The sequence below is a fragment of the Plasmodium gonderi genome, assembly GCF_002157705.1.
Source record: "Plasmodium gonderi DNA, contig: Chr11, whole genome shotgun sequence".
Taxonomy (NCBI): domain Eukaryota; phylum Apicomplexa; class Aconoidasida; order Haemosporida; family Plasmodiidae; genus Plasmodium; species Plasmodium gonderi.
In genome coordinates, this window is record NW_021628936.1 from 1,525,970 (window position 1) to 1,540,756 (window position 14,787).

The 14,787-nt window shown below is 31.4% G+C and overlaps 5 protein-coding genes across 5 annotated transcripts; 2 read left to right on the top strand and 3 right to left on the bottom strand.

Moving 5' to 3' along the window:
• Positions 1–507: 507 nt before the first annotated feature.
• PGO_113260 (enoyl-acyl carrier protein reductase) lies at positions 508–1,740 on the top strand (the record flags this gene model as incomplete). Its single annotated transcript, XM_028688660.1, has 1 exon — positions 508–1,740. One exon carries the CDS (start codon positions 508–510, stop codon positions 1,738–1,740), a length of 1,233 nt encoding a protein of 410 aa, XP_028544461.1.
• A 608-nt stretch (positions 1,741–2,348) lies between these two features.
• Positions 2,349–3,035, bottom strand: PGO_113270 (hypothetical protein, conserved; the record flags this gene model as incomplete). Its single annotated transcript, XM_028688661.1, has 1 exon — positions 2,349–3,035. The coding sequence occupies one exon, from the start codon at positions 3,033–3,035 to the stop codon at positions 2,349–2,351; it is 687 nt and encodes a 228-aa protein (XP_028544462.1).
• Positions 3,036–4,037: 1,002 nt separating this feature from the next.
• PGO_113280 (hypothetical protein, conserved) lies at positions 4,038–7,761 on the bottom strand (the record flags this gene model as incomplete). The annotated part of the gene is made up of 3 exons (XM_028688662.1): positions 4,038–6,230; positions 6,456–7,477; positions 7,692–7,761. 3 exons carry the CDS (start codon positions 7,759–7,761, stop codon positions 4,038–4,040), a joined length of 3,285 nt encoding a protein of 1,094 aa, XP_028544463.1.
• Positions 7,762–9,548: 1,787 nt separating this feature from the next.
• On the top strand, positions 9,549–10,721 carry PGO_113290 (endonuclease III homologue; the record flags this gene model as incomplete). Its single annotated transcript, XM_028688663.1, has 1 exon — positions 9,549–10,721. One exon carries the CDS (start codon positions 9,549–9,551, stop codon positions 10,719–10,721), a length of 1,173 nt encoding a protein of 390 aa, XP_028544464.1.
• Positions 10,722–11,725: 1,004 nt separating this feature from the next.
• PGO_113300 (hypothetical protein, conserved) lies at positions 11,726–13,474 on the bottom strand (the record flags this gene model as incomplete). The annotated part of the gene is made up of 2 exons (XM_028688664.1): positions 11,726–11,783; positions 11,937–13,474. 2 exons carry the CDS (start codon positions 13,472–13,474, stop codon positions 11,726–11,728), a joined length of 1,596 nt encoding a protein of 531 aa, XP_028544465.1.
• Positions 13,475–14,787: the final 1,313 nt, after the last annotated feature.

Genomic DNA, 14,787 nt, shown 5'->3' on the forward strand with positions numbered 1-14,787 from the left:
TCCATTTGCTTTTTTATATCTTTTTTTTTTTTTCTTCCATTTTGTGTGAATTTCCCTGAATAAATTCCCCTTATGTGAACTATTCAAGTGTGAGTGTAGGAAAAAGTCCGTAAATGAGACTCAAACGTGTACATGCTGAGAAAAATTACAACGGATTTTTAACCTTTTATTAAAAACTTTGTAATTGACAATTCGCACTTGGATCGAGATACCTTTTTTTTTTTTTTTTTTTTTTTTTGCATTTCGTGCGTTGTTTTTGTGCGGTTGTTTTCGTGTAGAACAATCCCAATACAACCGCTGGTAAGAGGTGTAATTGCAGGTAGAAGGAAAGACTGATTTGATTAACCATTTATCTTATTATCCTCCACAAGATAACACACAGAAAAAAAGAAAGTCTACCCCTGATAGGTTCCATTCTACCCACCCCCTTCACACATAAACATAAGTATAAACGTAAAGTTTTTTTTTTTTTTTTTTTTTTTTTTTTTTTTTTTTTTCTCTCTCAAAATGTACATGAGAAAAGTATTCAATGTGATGGGACTGGTGTTGGGAATAGGCAGAGCCAGCTGCATCCAAAAGAATATTGGTGAGAAGAAAAACATGCCAAGAAGTTGGATTGTCGAGCGGAAAGGGAATTCCAATAATATGCAATTCTTGGGAAGAGCAATAAATATGAAGAGGAAAAGCTTGCAAAGTCAGAAAATTTCCCGAAATTTAAGATACGCACAAGATCAGGAAAGCACACACATTGATCAGAAGCAAGATATAAAAAGAGGAGAATCAAATGAAGACATTTGCTTCATCGCAGGTGTAGGAGACACAAATGGATACGGATGGGGAATTGCAAAGGAACTGAGTAAAAAAAATGTAAAAATAATTTTGGGCATATGGCCCCCAGTATATAATATTTTTATGAAAAATTATAAAAATGGAAAATTTGATAACGATATAATTATAGAAGAGAATAAAAAAATGGAAATTTTAGACATCCTTCCATTCGATGCTGCATTTGATACATACAATGATATCGATGAAGAAACGAAGAATAATAAACGGTATGTAAATTTGGAAAAATATAGTATTGAAGAGGTTGCTAATGTAATACATACTAAGTATGGTACTATAAGCATGTTAGTTCACTCTCTAGCTAATGGAAGAGAAGTTGAAAAGAGTCTACTTGATACAACTCGAAGTGGTTATTTAGATGCACTAAGTAAAAGCTCTTACTCTCTCATATCTTTGTGTAAACATTTTTGCAAATTTATGAAACCACAATCAAGTATTGTTTCATTAACTTATCATGCCAGTCAAAAAGTAGTACCAGGTTATGGTGGAGGAATGTCAAGTGCTAAAGCAGCCCTAGAATCAGATACGAGAGTTTTAGCTTACCATCTTGGAAGGAAATATAAAATTCGTGTCAATACAATCAGCGCAGGTCCTCTTAAATCAAGAGCTGCTACAGCTATTAAGAAGGTTAGTCCAAAGAATAATATCACCCCTTCAGATGAAAATGAAATACAGAAAAAAGAAAATTACTCATTTATAGATTATGCTATTGAATACTCGGAAAAATATGCACCTCTACAGCAAAAGTTATATTCTACAGATGTCGGTGCTGTCGCATCCTTTTTGTTATCAAAACAGAGCCGTGCTGTCACTGGACAGACTATCTATGTGGACAATGGTCTCAATATCATGTTTGGCCCAGATGATTTGTTTCAAAATGGAGAAGCGGAATAAACTTCTTGTTCTTGCCAACGTGCTGAGACACACAGGAGAGATAGTGCACACACGTGACGCTGTTGTCACAGCCACGATGCGACAGCCACTCCTTCAAAGAGTAAAAAAAAAAAAAAATATAATAAACTAAAAAAAATAAAAAATAAAAAAAAAAATAAAAAAAAAAAAAAAAAAAAAAAAAAAAAAAAAAAAAAAAAAAAAAAAAAAAAAAAAAATAAAAAAAAAAAAAAAAAAAAAAAAAAAAAAAAATTAAAAAAATTAAAATAAAAAATTTATACGAAAAAAAAAAAAAAAAACTGAAAAGAAATGTGTTAATTAAATACCCCCATTTGTGTATTATATAAAAAATCGAAAAAAAAAAAATTTTTTACACGAAAAAAAAAAACCTGAAAAAAAAATGTTCATAAAATGTTCTTAAAACTAACAATATAATGCTATCAAAATGGTAGCAAAATAGTCCTAATTATTCCTATTTTTAAAAAATACATTTCACTGGAAATGGGAGAAAAGCGCGAGAGGTTTTATTTTTGTTTTGGCTATATTGACGCTCATTTCTCACAAAGATTTGGGGAGGATACATCCTATAACTCATAAAGCATAATAACCCCTTAAGACTTATACTTGGTAATTTTTTGGAGCTGTTTTTTATATGTCATATAGGTTGGGTCTTCCTCTGTTTTAAAGAACGGATAAATATTTTTAAATATTCCATCGGCGCTTATAACAACTTCGTCTTCCTCTTCTTCTTCATCATCGTCATTTTCAGAATGGTCATTTTCATCATTATCATTTTCACTTTCAGAATTGTCATATTTGCCAAGGGAACTTTTCCCGCGATCTTCTTCAGCGTCTGATTCTGACACACACACCCATTTTGCATGCGATACAGATTTTCTCACATTTTTATGAAAATTAGGATGTTCTTCAGTTTGTTTCTTTAACAAATTTGTAAACCATATCTTCTCATTTTCCTCCAAGTCAAGATCCGAATCCACAATCAATTCTTCGTTTTTATCTGAAAGTTCGTTTTTATCTGAACGTTCGTTTTTATCTGAACGTTCGTTTTTATCTGAACGTTCATTTTTATCTTGTATATAAAGGCCTTCATCAAATGTAGTAGCGTCATTTTTGTTACTTCTCTTCAATGGAGGAGAGTCATTTTTTTTTACTTGCTCATTCTCGTCCCTTCTTGTGTAAAATTCATCATCATCTATTATATCTTCTTGGGGAATATATCGAGGTACTTTAAAAAGTGTTGTGCTCTTACTTTCCTTCCACCTGTTCTTTTTTTCCATTCCTTCTATATTTTCAAAAAAAAGGGAAAAAAAAAAAAAAAAAAAATTTCGTTATGTTAGGTTTGTTTTCCCCAAAAAAAACCTTTTTGGTTACAACTATATATTTTTCTACTATTAACAACTGTTTTTCCTTTTTTTATTTATTCATTTATTTTTTCACATAACGCTTGTAACTGTTAAAATCTTTTCTCTTTAAAAAAAAAAAAAAAAAAAATTGAGAAACACAAAGAATGGGAAATGCCTGATAACTCAACTCATCATTATATTTTTAAAAATGAACAAATTGGCAGTTTCAAATTGGGGGAAAAATATCTTTCCCAGCTAAAAGTAGCAGCTAAGTTTGTTTACAACGTTCACTGTAGCATGTAATGTACTACATAAATATATATACATATATATACATATATATTGTATGCAAAATGGATCTATATTTTATTTTATTTTTTTTCACGTTCCTTTAGCCCTCCCCCACGTGATGCCACTGGTTGGGAAAATATCGGAAAAAATATATGTTTCTCAACCCATGGAACGAAAAAAAAAAAAAAAAAAAAAAAAAAAAAAAAAAACAGTTGAGTATTTTTCAAACATTTTTAAAAATGCAAAAATGGAAACTTCTAATAATTTATATCAACATGCCCTAATCTACTGAAACATTCTTAGTCGGGGCATATCACATGACGAAACGGAGTAACGAAAATAAAAAATGTAAAAAATTTCCCAATCGATACTTCAAAATGGATGACCCAAAAAAAAAAAAAAAAAAAACACCATTTTGCCATATCCTCCTCCAAAATGGGTTGTACATATATATATATATATAAGTATAAATTTAAATATATATATTTATATATATGTATAAATAAAAATATTTATGTGACCACACACTGCGTACGCAAAAGACACGTGGTGTCTATGTGGGTATAAAGTGCCATTTGTTATATGAAGGTCAGAAAGGGGAATAAGGAGCCTTCCTTGAAAGAGCCCCTTGGTAAAACAAAATAATCAGGAATTACTTGTTATGTACTTGAAAAAAAAGTGTAGATTATTCTGGAAATTATCATAAAGATGCATAAAACGTCTGGATCTTTTATAAGAAATATTATGTTTAAAATGAACTTTATGTATTTTTTTGGTAGAAACATTATTATGGTGCGTTTTTTTGAGACTTTTTTTTTTGTCTCTATTTCGTTGGTAAATATAAAGAGCTAATTTATCCTCCTCTTGAAATACCATATTGTTGTAGGATCTGTTTTCCACATTTGTCAATCCATTTTTATACAAATTTTCCATGCACTCGTTGCAGCTATTTCTGCACCCTTGCCATCCATACGAGCCCATGTAGCTATTATTTATTTCAATTATTTTGTACAGCTTGTTCAGTTTGTTTTTCCACAGTAGCGTTCTTTTTCGATTCACTTGGTGGTCCACTTGATGATCCACTTGATGATCCACTTGATGATCCACTTGGTGATCCACTTTTCCAGCTCCGATTTGTATCTCCTGAATGCACTTTCTCGCATGGATGCCATTTCCCATTCTGGTCATATATTTTCTGAGTTCATTTGGTGTCTGTATATGTTTTTCAGTTTGAGAAGTACTATTAAGTCCACTTTTTTCCAGATTGCCCATACCGCTTCGAACACTTCCACCACTTCGAACACTTGGCCCCTTCTTCCCCAGGTTTTTCCTTTTCCTCTTGTTGAGCTGAACAGATCTATTCTTGTTAATGGCTATCTGATGCAGAATGAGAGGAATGGATCCGATGAGCGGTCCCAGAATAAGCCCCTTAGAACCAAAGGTACTAATTGATAAAAAAAGAGAAAGGGAGACAAGCCATGCATGTGTGTGTGGGATTTCGGTATAAATAGTCGTGGTAAAATACATATAGATGAAAAAATTAATTATTAATAATACTGTAGATATAATTTTTTTTTTCTGAATTATCCATAGATGAACAATAATGACAACTATAATTATTTCTGGGGATATAACTGGAATGAGAGACAAGATGATACAAAGTAATGTTGGAACATATATAATTGGGAATTCAAAAAAGGAAAATATTAACCAAATGTATAGAGTGTAAAAGTATACTCTTTTTAATGTACATATAATTATAGCCTTTAAATTTTTGGTAATGTTATAAAAAAAAATACTAGATGGATCAACTACTAGTAATATATCTTTCAAATAATTCAAGACGGATTTTTTCGATGATATTAAATAATATAGTGCTGTGAAAAATATGATTCCCTGAACAATTGCATCAAATGTGTACATAAAGAAATTAAAAAATATGAACAAAAAAAATATCATTATTTTTATTAGCCCATAGCTGTTATTAAATATCAAATGTTTTGTTAATTTTCCTAAATCTTCTATTTTTTTCAAGGAAGAAAATAAACTGTTTAAATAGTTAATAAATTCCTTAAATTTAAAATTTTTTTCCTTTAGAGGATCGTATAGATTAACTCTACGATCAAGTTGGTGATTCTTCTCTTCATATGTTTCTAAAATTTTTTTTTTTTTTGAATCAAGCATACACTGTTCACTTACATCTGTGGTACATTGCTGATATTCTTCTACGTTTCCTTTTGTCACTTTCCTCATGGAACTGATATCAAATATGGTGTTAAAAATATTCTGATTTACACCAGGATTTTCACAATTTGGGTTGTGAATCGATCTGGAATTGCCATCTGGACAATTGCTGCTTTTAATCGAAAAGAGAAAAATATTTTTTGACAAAAAATGTAGTAACTTTTTTAAACTGAAGGATGTGTTATTATCGTCTATGTCACCTAAACATGCTTCGATGGAACATTCTTCACCAGTTTTGGGTAAAAAAATTTTATAATTTTTTTTTTTTTTTCTTTTTTTTTTTGTTTCATTCAAAAAATGGAAAATACGTTTTCTAACATTAGTCAAGTTATGTCCATCTATCATTAGAGAAAATCTTTTCAAAAAAAGTGGAACACAGCAAACACTTATCAACCGTGTCTTATTTTTTAAAAAGCTGTATGCATACACATGATCATATATGTCAAATGCTCTTTTCAAATGCCTCGAAATGGATTCTAAAGTTTGATTACTCAGAAAAGGTACTTTGTTCACATTTATTAGTTCGTACAAATTTTCGATATCATCTTTTCCTGGTTTGCGATAGAATTTTCTGAAATTTTTGAAGATCGAGGTCTGTAAATGTGGGATGAAGGGGTAACACGTGTGCATGTGTGTATGTATGTATGTGGTGGTGGTGGGGGAGTGATTATGATGGTTAGGATTGATTTGAGATTGTGTCATATGTGAGGAATAAACATATTAGACGCGACGAATGGAGATGGGATGGGACATGCACCTGTCATAGTTGAACCGCTTACAAAGTTCAAAGAGTAGGTGCTTTCTTTTGTTTGAACTCACGTTTCGAAAGTTGGAGGAGAGGTATGCGTTCACTGAATTAATTATATAGAGAGACTCTCCATATATATTAATGATAAATAAAATAGAAATGGAAGAGAAAATAATTATTGAGAAAAAAATGATGAAGACGGTAAGAATGTCATTCATGTAATGCTTGTAGAAATAGGCGTAAACGAAAGAAAGCCTGCGACAGTATTTCGTGTAATACTTTTTGAATATAGTATAAAAGTAAGAAATCCATATAATCTTTACAATTTTGTAAAAGAAAAAAAAAAGTAAAATAAACATACCAAAGGATAATAAAAATTCTTTATATTTATGGAATATTTCTTTTAAGATATAAAAAAGTATAAGTCTGTGTAGAATGAGAAAATAAATTTCACTTGCATTCCTTTGTTCATAGTGCTCCATGTGATTACTGAAATTTTCTTTTTTTTCTCCCTTTTTTTCTCCCTTTTTTTCTCCCTTTTTTTCTCCCTTTCTTTCTCCTTTCTCTTCTCTCTTATATATTGGCTTAATTATTAATAAGAAAATGTGCAAATATATATTTAACTCTTTCTTTACATTTTTCACAATTTTGTGAAATTTCTTTTCATATTTTTTCCATGTTCCCACTTGGTTAACAAAACTTATTTCTCTCTTCCCCTCCTTGCATTTATCTGAATAGGCACAATTTGAATTTTTTCTCATAATGTCTTCTTTTGTGTAATCCTCCAATTTATAGTGCGAAAGGCTCATCAAAGGTTGCGTCCTTACATTGCCACAATTTCCAATTCCATCATAAGAACCATTTATCATCCACGTCTCTGCTATGATTTGATCTGATGAGATATTCTCCTTTCCCCTCGAGATATCTCCATTTTCATTTTTCTTTTTTTTTACAAATTTTTTTTTTAACAACTCGGACAATTTCACCTTAACATGGTGCAGGGGGATAGACACGATGAAGGCCCAGAACAAAGAATAAAAGTAGTATTTCAAAATTATGTAGTTGTAATACACACACAGTATGAGCAGTATGCCTGAACAAGTGAAATGGGCGGAAATAATGTAATGTGTGATACAATGTGGTGATGTGTGATACATCGTAGTGATGTGTGATACATCGTAGTGATGTGTGATACATCGTGGTGATGTGCAATGGGATGTGGTGCCCCTTCTGCACGTTTTAGGTCGAGTCCCATATTTAGCTGTTGCATCAAAATGAAGAATTCGCTTTCACACTCTTCTTCATACCTATTAGATACACGATGAAGTGGACGATGGCCTTTTCCGTCTCGTGCTTAAACAAATTCCCCTTATTCATTTTTCTAAGTCATCTTGTTAGTACAGTTGAACGGGGTGGAATTAGAAGTGGGAGGAGTGGCAGTAGGATTAGAAGTAAGAGTAGAGATGAGACAAAGCGAAGAAGGGGAAAAAACAAATATAAAACAAAGCAAAAAAGTGAATTAAATAGGCGAAATAAATGGGCAAAATGAATGGGCAAAATATAACTTGTACTAACTATAGAGAGACCAACTGAGTGAGGGGAGGAAAATATATTCAATGATACACTACACACATTCTAAGCAAATGCCCATGGTTCCTGCCATGTTCCATGAGGTCTGTGTCATGGTATTATGTTCTTTGTGAACATAGGGCATGCAAAGTGGGAGTAGGAAACAAGTGCATAATAAAATAAATAAAAAAAAAATAAAAAAAAATAAAAAAAAATAAAAAAAAATAAAATAAAAAAAAATAAAAAAAAATAAAAAAAAATAAACAAAACAAATGAAACAAAAATAACTCCTTAAATAATGAGTACGAAATCGAAATGAGAAATGGCTAAACTCAGAGGAAGATCTACTCCACAAGAAAACTACGCAAGCGGGTTTGTGTTCTTTTTAAGAAAAAAAAAAAAAAAAAAAAAAAAAAAAAAAAAAAAAAAAAAAAAAAAAAAAAAAAAAAAAAAAAAAAAAAAAAAAAATTTTAAAAAAAAAAAAAAAAAAAAAAAAAAAAAAACACTCAAATGTGTTACATTTTTCACTTTAATGACTATTTTACTCTGGGGGTTGAGGGAAAAAAAAAAAAAAAAAAAAAAAAAACGTAAAGGCAAAATAATAATAGAAATAAAACCTACTTTTTCCCTGTAGCAATTTTGACCTGTTCGTCGTTTTTACACAAAAGGGTTAAATGAATAACATAAGGTAGAAGTTACACATTTCCTCCTCTTTTTGTACTTTCCCTCAGAGGAAAAGTTTTCATTAAGCACATGCTGAATAGGAACAAACTTTACGAACGTAGAGGAGAATTAATTAAAAAGAGATTACTAAATCAATGAAAAATAAAAATGGGCTAGGGTCAATCAATTGATAAATAAGGAAATTCACAATAAGAGAGATGTACAAATACAATAATTCGTGAAGGACATACAGAATTCCATACATTTTTGTTTAACGACAACCTCCGTGAGAAAGGAAACACGCAAAGTTGATTACTTTGTGGGATTTGCATGATAAGGAAAAGTAAAATAAAAAAAAAAAAAAAAAAAAAAAAAAAAGATTCAAAGAAAAGAGGAAAAGGGTAGAATTTTTTTTTTTTCTGTGGTCTAAATATGACCATAACCTTATCTTATTACACATTTTTTTTTTTTTTTTTTTACGCATATACAACCCCTATTTTGTTATTTCCAGCAGAAATAGCTGAGATGACTCCGTTTCACTTTTTTACTTAAGAAAAAAAAGGCATCTCTACTCCATTAAGCAAACTATAAGTTGTTAATCCAACTTTACTCCTCTACTTCAAAGCATAAAAAGAAAAAAAAAAAGAGCTTTTCTCCCCCGTTGGCTATACAACACAGCTCTAGACCAATTCACACGGGTGAAATTCCTATAGACATCTAGCATAACTGAAGTTGGAAATCAGGATGAATTTAAAAAGTAGGAAAAAGGATAGCAGCAAAATGTGTGGAATGGAAAAAGTTGTGTGTAAATATGAAGGATATTAATGCATAAAAAAAAGAAAAAAAAAAAAAAAAAAAAATTCATACACCGTTTAATGAAACTTTACAATAATATAAAAAAAGCACTCGTGGCAAACCTTTACTTCTTAAAAATGGAACAAATGTCCAAATATTTCAACAAGGAGAAAGGGAAAAAAATACAAATAAAGTATGAACACAAATACAGTGATGATAGTAACACCAATTGGATAAAGGAGGAAAAAAAAATCTACACAAAAAAAAAACACAACCTTGAAAAGGAAAATATAGAAATTTATCAAAATGAGCAGCTAGCCAAGAAGCTAAGTACAAATGTCATGCAGGAGGAACAAAGGAACTACACCGCCAGAAGGCTAAAGGTAAAAAAGAATGAATTAAAAAAAGTTAATAATGAATTTAGAATGAAGTCAATTAAGATAAAGAGAGAAGAAGCACATAACGGAAGAGAAGATCATCAAAAATGTAGTAAGGGGACAAGAGGGACTAGTGTGAAACGTGAAAATTATAAGGTGGAGAGTGATATTATGAATAATGCTAACACTCAGAATGGCGATGAGAGGGAATTAAAGCAGCACTTCCTACATACGTACTACAAAATAAAAGAAATGCGAAAAGATATTGTGGCACCTGTGGATAAGTACGGGTGCCACATGTTAAGTGAAAAGACGGAAAATGAAAAGGTATATCGATTCCAAACATTAGTCTCATGTATGTTATCTTCAAGGACGAAAGATGAAGTTACTGCAGTGGCAATGGGCAGGTTGAAAAAGCACGGGCTGACTGTTCATAATATTGTAAATACATCAGAAGAAAAATTAAAAAAATTAATATATGGTGTTGGCTTTTATAACACTAAAGCAAAACAACTTATTCAAATTTGTCATATTTTGAAACAAAAATACAATTTCGATATACCACATACATATGAAGAATTAATAAAACTTCCAGGAATAGGGGAAAAGGTTGCTCATCTTATTTTACAAACAGCCCTAAATAAACATGAAGGAATAGCAGTAGATATACATGTACACAGAATTGCCAACAGATTAAATTGGGTAAATACAAAAAATGAGGCTAATACACAAATCAAGTTAAAAAATTATGTACCAAAAGATTTATGGTCTGAATTAAATGGTCTTATGGTTGGTTTTGGCCAAGTAATATGTAAAGCGAAAAATCCCCTCTGTGGTAAGTGCACACTGGTTGATTATTGTCAGTATTACAAAGATAGTCAAAATGGAAGTACTCCTACTAGAGGAGGAGGTGGTACCGGTCTTCCCAATTAATACCAGTGAAGAGTAGAACTTATTGCAGGGATGAACACACCTCATTGTGATGAATCATATTGGACTATGTTTCATTTAGGCACTGAGAATCCTTATTCCAATTTTTTTTTTTTTTTTTTTTTTTTTTATGAACTGTTCAGAAAATTCATTAACGAACATTTTTGAAAGGTAAGCTATCTCATTTTTTAACCCACTTTTTAATATCTTGGCATTACCTCGAGATATACACACATTACCGTTCAGGACCTACGTACTTATGGTTTTTTGTCCTTCCCTTATTTCTTTGACCTACTAAGGAAATTTTCACGGGGTTGCGAATGTCCATTTATTGTATTATTTGGACATTGGGATGTGTGGAAGTTTTAGTGTTCCACTTTTCAATGTTGCACTCTTTAATGCTACATTCGCCAACTCACCAATTCAGGAATTTTTTTTTTTTTTTTTTTTTTTTTTATTAAAATGACCTTGCCGTTCATAACATTTGAAGGTCGTGCCCAACATTCGGTGGTGCCAAAATAAATTTTTATTTTAAAAGAACTTAAAAACTAAAGCAAAAAAACGGACGAGAGTAAGCAGGGAAAACTTCGCACATTTGCATAAGTCAACAACATACTCCTCTTTTATGTTAATTAAAAAGAAAAAAGAAAACTACATAAATTAAACACACATATACACACACAAAAAAAAAAGAAAAAAAAAAAAAAAAGAGAATTATTAATAAATTCGTTTATATTTATAAGTACAAAATTTACAAATGTATCTGCACAATGAAACAAAGACATAGTGACAGGGAAAAGTTAGAATAAACCGAGATCATAAAATCGAATATTATATACACATACGTATTCATCACGTATGTCCAGTCTCACAGATTTGGACAACAACAAAAAACAAAAAAAAAAAAAAATATATCAAGCGGTTTTGTGTGCGTTTATGACACGTATGAAATAGGGTAAGTCCCACCCCCACATATGCGTCTGTTATGTGTAAGACACGTCTCAAATTTACTGCTTCACCAGGGACAATGCTCTCCAGCCGGGCAAAATCCATATTTGTAAATTTCTAAAAAAGGGGGGGGGGAGGAGGAGGAGGAAGAGAAAAATGCGTAATCGATAGATTAAATGGATTATAGGAGTGGTAAATGAATATGTGATGCTAGAACAAATGGACGAATTATAGGAGGACTTTCTATGCATGCAGTATTCCATGACCTACCTGAACTTCTGAATCTGTTCATACATATCAAAGGATATGAACAGATCATTGCTCCATAGACAGTACAGGGAATCAAAATGATTTTTCTTCAAAATGTATATTAACTCATCCCCCTCTTCTTTATTGGGATCGGAAATATATTCCGTCCTGGAATTCATTATTTTTCGAAAATTTTCATTATTCATATAATCAGCTGGTTTATATTCGCGAGTGAAGAATAACCCTAACTGTATCACTCGAACATTGTTTTTTTTCATTTTTTCAATGAAGCAAGTGAATATAGTGATGCACTGGGACCGATTTAACTTGTCAGTGTATAGAAGTTTGCTAATAATAATATCTTTTAAATTAGTTAATCTTCCTACAAAGGGTAAAAGTTCATCTCCCTTTAATTTTACGTCTAATACAAGTCGTTCTAAATTTTCAAATTTGTTTTCAATTTCGAAAATTTTCATATTCCATATTTTTCTGCGCTCAATAATTTTTAAAACGTTTTCCATGGACTCCTCATCCTTAGCGTCTTCCGCTGATCTGTGTGCCCTTTTTTGTGCCGTTTTTTGGGCTGATCTTTCATACCGCTTCTCTGATTCCCCATTTATCTTTTCTCCACATCTGTAATACTGATTATATAAAAAAAAATCATTCATCTCGAATGCATAATCGATAAATTCATTTGTAGAATCGTTTCTCTGTTCATCTTTAAATCCCTGTTGAAATTTTTTGGAATGGACATCATCGGGGTCTCTATTTTCCTGTTTATCATTTTTATCATTGCATTCGTTTGGATACGTCACTTGTCCTATAGCTGTTTGTGTAATCTCCTGTTCGTCTGTTTCTCCACCAGCTATTTGACCTTCTGATGGACTGGGAGGATGGTTAGAACTCGTGTCTCTAGAGAGACAAGAATTTTTCTTTCCTTCTTGAAACTTTTTTCCGTTTAAAATAGTTGAAACCATGGGATGAACCCCCTCAAATATGTAATTAGTGTTTTCTTTTCTGCAATATATACGAATATCTTTCAAGTGTGTGAAATGTTTTATGACTAAGTTGATAATCATTTCTGCACTTGTATTCTCATTAATTGATAAAAACAAAGATGAGGCGTTGACAAAATATTTATTATATTTTTTGAAAAAATGTAATTTAAATATGTCTACATCTAGGAAACGCACATCTAAATTATCCCATGCATATTTCGTATGAAATGCTTGATAAAATGATCTACTTAATAATTTACAATTCCACCTTTTCGAGAAGGGAATAAATGATAGAATATTGCACACGATATCGGCGTTTTGGAAAATATTTTCTTTTTGATTTCTCAATGGAGGGATTAGAACTTCATCCTTTAGATATATACTTTTATCGATTCGGTTGTCATTACCGTTCACATGTCTTTTATTGTTGCAACCATGGATGGATGGAAACAGTTTACATTCCTCTGTTCCCAGACGCGCATACTTATCGAACATGATATCATAGTGAAAATTTCTTTTTTTGCTTTTATCCAGCGGAATAATGTCATCACTGTCAACCATTTTAGATAAATGACATTCCGCTTCTATTAATTGTGCATTAAGTGTTTGCGGTTCAGTGTGTGCATCTTAACGTGTATGCTCCTGTGCACGCAGCTGTGTTTGTGTTACGAGAAGTGTTTTTAAAAAATGGAATATGACCCAATCGATGGGATAGTGAAAAATATAAGGCATAGAAAGCAAAATGCAAAATGAATGTACAAAATGTAAAGGTTAATATAGGAAACACAAAAATTAATATGTTAAATAAAACATTGAAGATAAAAAGATCCAACGTGTTGTCGCTGAAAAGTCACCAACAGTGCATCACAGCATTGTTGTTATGAAATTCCTATTGGTGCTTTTTTTTTTTTTTTGTGCATGTATGCGACAGAGATAAATGACTTATAAGAGGGATGAATTACAACTCCTCTTTTTCAAAAATGCGATACAGGAACGAACGAAAAAATGCAAGATTTTTCATTTTCCAAATGGACATGTGGAGTGCACTCTCGAAAAGAACATCCCTGTCTGCAACTTGTAAACACGCAAAAAAAAGGGGGGGGGGGGGTAAGTTAAGAAGGGTAGAAAAATGGCAAAAACGGTAAAAGCGGAAAAAACGGTAAAAACAATAAAAGTAAAAAAGAATTGACTCACGTTGGGTGATGTTAACCAAAAGTAGAAGTAATATTAGCTAAAAGGTAGTTAAAAAATAATGAGCACACACGCACACACACAAAAAAAAAAAAAGGAAAAGGAAAAGGAAAAGGAAAAGGAAAAGGAAAAAAAAAAAAAAAAAAAAAAAACAGGCCAATATAGTGCCTACTATGCAGAAATTATTTTTAATTTTTTCACCTTTTTGTTTTATTTTATATATTTATATGTATATTTTGTTTTTTCCAACTTCGAAAATTTTAAAACAATTTTTCGAAAAGGTTTATCACTTTATAAAAATTTTGAAACATCCACTGCACCTGCGGTCCTGTGCTCGGTTACCCATATTGTGCATACATTTATGTGCATCGGTTCATGCTTGAACTTTTAACAAGTGTATGAAAATACAAACGTCCATACACATTCCCAAGAGTGTATACGTCCACTCGATGCACCATTTGGACACATGCTAATTCTATAATGAGTAAGAACATAATGCGTACTGATGAGGAACGAAAGGAGTGTAGAGGCTAACTGTTTTGCATGTTAAACACAGCTGATATGTTATTGTGTTATGAAAAGGTTAATGAATGAGAAATACGGAAAGTAATGTGTATAAAAAAAAAAAAAAAAAAAAAAAACTCCACCTAGTGCATATATTTTACTCTATTCTGCTGCACACA